At 44.6% G+C, this 4,040-nt stretch overlaps 1 protein-coding gene across 1 annotated transcript; it reads left to right on the top strand.

Annotated features, from left to right (window-relative positions):
- Positions 1 to 317: 317 nt before the first annotated feature.
- On the top strand, positions 318 to 4,040 carry LOC115375326 (relaxin-3 receptor 1-like). The gene is made up of 3 exons (XM_030074745.1): positions 318 to 524; positions 2,885 to 3,325; positions 3,429 to 4,040. Exons 1-3 carry the CDS (start codon positions 318 to 320, stop codon positions 4,038 to 4,040), a joined length of 1,260 nt encoding a protein of 419 aa, XP_029930605.1.

The raw sequence follows: 4,040 nt of genomic DNA, 5'->3' as shown, positions 1-4,040 counted from the left end.
AACATTTTCATTTTTAATTTCCCATCTGGCTTCCGCTGATGTAGACATTACAAAAAACATGCAATCAGTCTCCTGCTGAGACTTAAAAAATGAAGCAAGACTAAATACAGCAAGACACGACAACAATGGGGCTAAACCTTTGTGGCTACATCTCCTCCTGGGTGCCAACACTTTGGAAGTTAAGTTAAAAAAAAAAGAGAGTGAGAGCGAGAGAGGGGGAGAGACAGGACGAGAGAGGGCAACAGCCACCTGGTGCAAAACAGCCGGACTGGTTTTAAAAGTTCTTCGCTCTTTGCTCTGCCGAATTTCTGAGTAAAATGCAGAGCAACGACAGTGGCACGGGGCTGCTGCTGGGACTGAGTGTGTGCGGAGGGGAAGAGGATGAGCGCCAGGTCTCCCAGCAGGTGAACGAGACGGCCGCAGCCTCCAGCCTGGCCGCCCACAACCTGTCCCTGAACTGCTGGCTGCAGCTGCTCTCCAGGGAGTCCAGCATGGAGCTGCACGGGGACAGCGCCAACCTGGCGGTAGGTGTGCACATCAACACACATTATACCAACACAGAGAATTAACCGGAAAACATGGGCTGTCACTTGACGGAATTATATTCTGTTATTTACACACACATATGTACAATGCTGTACATATGTGTGTGTGTGTGTGTGTGTGTGTGTGTGTGTGTGTGTGTGTGTGTGTGTGTGTGTGTGTGTGTCATTATTTGAGCTATGATGAATTGGTTTGTTAAATCAACAACAATAATTAACAAACAATTAAAGAAAATAATGTAAACAGTTAATGAACTTTGACCTTTAAATACAGGTGAAGTGACAAAAGTCTCCTCAGTTATTTCTACCATCTATCTATCTATCTATCTATCTATCTATCTATCTGTGTGTTCCCAGTCCAGTGTGACTGATTTACAAATTTTCTCTCTGAAAAATGTAGGTAATTTAATGTGATTGTCATAGGCCTCCATGACTTTGTCCACACAGGTCATCTCAACACACAATAAATTTTGATGATTTCCATTCAATTTTTGGTGTTTTCACTTTAGTCCAATGTATATATATTTTTTTTAATTAATTAATAAAATTGGGTTCAGGTGCATGCACACACCTCATCTCCCAGAACCCCACGTGCATGTGTGTTTTAGCACAAACTGAGACACACACACACACACACACACACACACACACACACTAACACACACATACATACACACGCACACACACTTCACTTGGCTTTTTGTCTTCCATAGCAACTTCTGCAGGAAACCATCCCCATTTGCTGTAAACTCTTGTGGAAGGCATCACTGCACTCAGCACTGAGTTCTCTTCTCATTGGTGGATCTTAGCCCTGCCCACTAGACTTTAGACACACCCCCTTTTCGTTACTCCTGAATCGTTTTTCATAGACACTCTTGGGAGGCGTCACTGGTCTCCATTGCCATTTCGATGTTTACAATGGTTTGAGTTCAGAACTTGTAATGTTCCCAAGGATTTAATTTGATAAAAAGCTCTAACACAACATTAAGTGTTAATGTATGTATTATTATGGATTTACAATCAGTTATAATGTTCCCACCCATTTTCGTCAGGGAACACAAGGTTAATTAACATGTAACAAACACAGCAGGAGGATTAAGAAATAATGAGAAATAGTATTGACGTTTTTAATTTGCCAATAACTCATAGCTTTAATCTGCAGCTCAAGATTTAGGGACACTGTCCCTACAGTTTCAACAATTTTCCCTTCAGACTCAACCAGCGGCCTTGCCCAAAGTCTTTTGTTTTGTATTAGACAAAAATACTAAAGTGGGAAATGCTATTATTTGCATTTTGAAATGAATTTTTACATGTTCAAGCAAGCCAGTGCTTTTATTGTCTCCACCAGACATGGCCAGGGGAGATATTGTTTTCACCACTGTGTGTGTGGGGGGGGTCTAACGGCGTAAAATTTTCTGTGCACAGTCATGCCTGTACCATAAAGAACCTGTTGTGGTTGCAGTGATTCAACACCTTTGCAAATTGTCTCGCTCTCTCTCTTAACTCACTGTCTAACCCTCTGTTGTGACTGTCTAACTGCTTCCAAAAGAGCATGCCACTCAAACATGGCTCAAATAAGAAACTACGGGGCAAAGCATCCCCAAAACAATAATGGAAATATTATTCTGAAGCTTTTTGTGAATTACCTGTCTTGCTAATTGCTATTTGGAAGCAATAGCTAACGTGTTGTTTTGGTGAGAGAGTGAGCAATGGGAGACAAATTGGGAAAAAATGAAGCATCTGTTACTGATTATAACTACCAACACAAGCAACACTTCAGCTTTTTCTTTTATTTGTTTTGTCTGTCTGGGCATTTTGGTGGCAAGTACAACATGCATTGTGCACAGGTGGGAGCAGAGGGACAAATTGGTGACTGGTTTATTCAGATAAAGTAGAGCAAAGCAAATTGTTGGTATTGCTGTGCTGATAATAAATGCAGAAACATGTCTGTTTCTGAGGCAATTTAACTCTGCCGGCACAAGTGATTTTATCAACAAGAGCAAACTAAACTCTTTAGCAAATGTCAGACTTTGTAACCTATTTTAACCACCACTCTGACATTTTTTTTATTTTGTTGTGATTCTCGTGTGTCACATCTGTAGGTTGTTGACTTGCAGCTAACCATGCGAAAAACCTTACAATCAAGCCAAACAGACTTAATCAAATGGGCTCAAGTGAGATACTGTATGTATGTGCATGTGTGCGCATGAGTATACACATAATGTATACACTTGTCAGGTTCAAAGTCTCCATCTCCATTATTGACTCATCTGTGCAACATCGTCCATGCACAGTAAGTGAAAAACCTATTGTGTAATTGGATGTGTTGGACTCTCTCACAGGTACGAGTCATTATCGCCCTGGTCTACCTGGTGGTGTGTGTTCTGGGGCTTGTGGGTAATCTTCTGGCACTGTTCCTGCTCCATTCCCGCCACCGAGGCCACCACTCCTCCATTGATTGCTTTGTGATGAGCCTGGCGCTGACAGACCTTCAGTTTGTTCTCACCCTACCCTTCTGGGCAGTGGACACCCTGCTGGACTTCCGCTGGCCCTTCGGCCACATCATGTGCAAGATCATAAGCTCAGTCACGACCCTGAACATGTATGCCAGCGTCTTTTTCCTCACGGCCATGAGTATTACCCGCTACCGCTCCCTGGCTACTTCTCTGAAGATGGGCAGCCCCAGAATCGCCACTGTCCACGCCAAGTGTGCCAGCGTGGCCATTTGGATGGTGTCTCTGGTGGCCACTCTGCCTCATGCCTTCTACTCCACCACAGTTCAGGTTTGTTGGATTACATAGAAAGTTTGTTGCATACAGTGCACACTTTGTTAATAGGAAAGCAAGCATTTAACACCCCTCTGTGCAACTATTGCTGTGTTCGCAGGTGTCTGCTGATGACGAGTTGTGCTTAGTGCGCTTCTCTGACTCTGATTCAGGCAGCTGGGATCCCCAAGTTCTGCTGGGACTCTACCAAACACAGAAAGTCCTTCTGGGATTTGTAGTTCCCTTGGTGGTGATCAGTGTGTGTTACCTGCTCCTCCTGAGGTTCATTCTGAGCCATCGCACCGTGGGCAGTGTGATTGGTGGGAGTGTTACTGAGAGGTCAGAGTGTGAGAAGGGCCGCCACCAGCGCCGCTCCAAAGTCACCCGCTCTGTCACCATCGTCGTGCTGTCGTTTTTCATCTGCTGGCTGCCCAACCAGGCCCTGACCCTTTGGGGGGTGCTGATCAAATTTGACTTGGTGCCCTTCAGTAAAGCCTTCTACAACGCCCAGGCTTATGCCTTCCCTTTGACTGTGTGTCTTGCACATGCAAACAGCTGCCTGAACCCTGTGCTGTACTGCCTGATCCGACAAGAGTACAGGGCTGGTTTGAAGAAGCTCCTGCTCCGGGTTTCTCACTCAATCCAGAATGTTCTCACCTTGGCCCTAAGGGGAAGGAGAGTGGAAGGAGCGCCACCTGGCTTTGTTATGACGCACAGAGTCACCAATATGTGA

This window comes from Myripristis murdjan, chromosome 17 (assembly GCF_902150065.1).
Source record: "Myripristis murdjan chromosome 17, fMyrMur1.1, whole genome shotgun sequence".
Classification (NCBI taxonomy): Eukaryota; Metazoa; Chordata; class Actinopteri; order Holocentriformes; family Holocentridae; genus Myripristis; species Myripristis murdjan.
The sequence above is the reverse complement of the archived record's forward strand: the minus strand, read 5'-3'. Positions and strand labels throughout refer to the sequence as shown.

Coding starts and splice junctions, on each gene's coding strand:
- LOC115375326 (XM_030074745.1), top strand. CDS start 318: ATGCAGAGCAACGACAGTGGCACGGGGCTGCTGCTGGGACTGAGTGTG. Junction 525..2,884: donor GGGACAGCGCCAACCTGGCG/GTAGGTGTGCAC, acceptor ACTCTCTCACAG/GTACGAGTCATTATCGCCCT. Junction 3,326..3,428: donor TCTACTCCACCACAGTTCAG/GTTTGTTGGATT, acceptor CTGTGTTCGCAG/GTGTCTGCTGATGACGAGTT.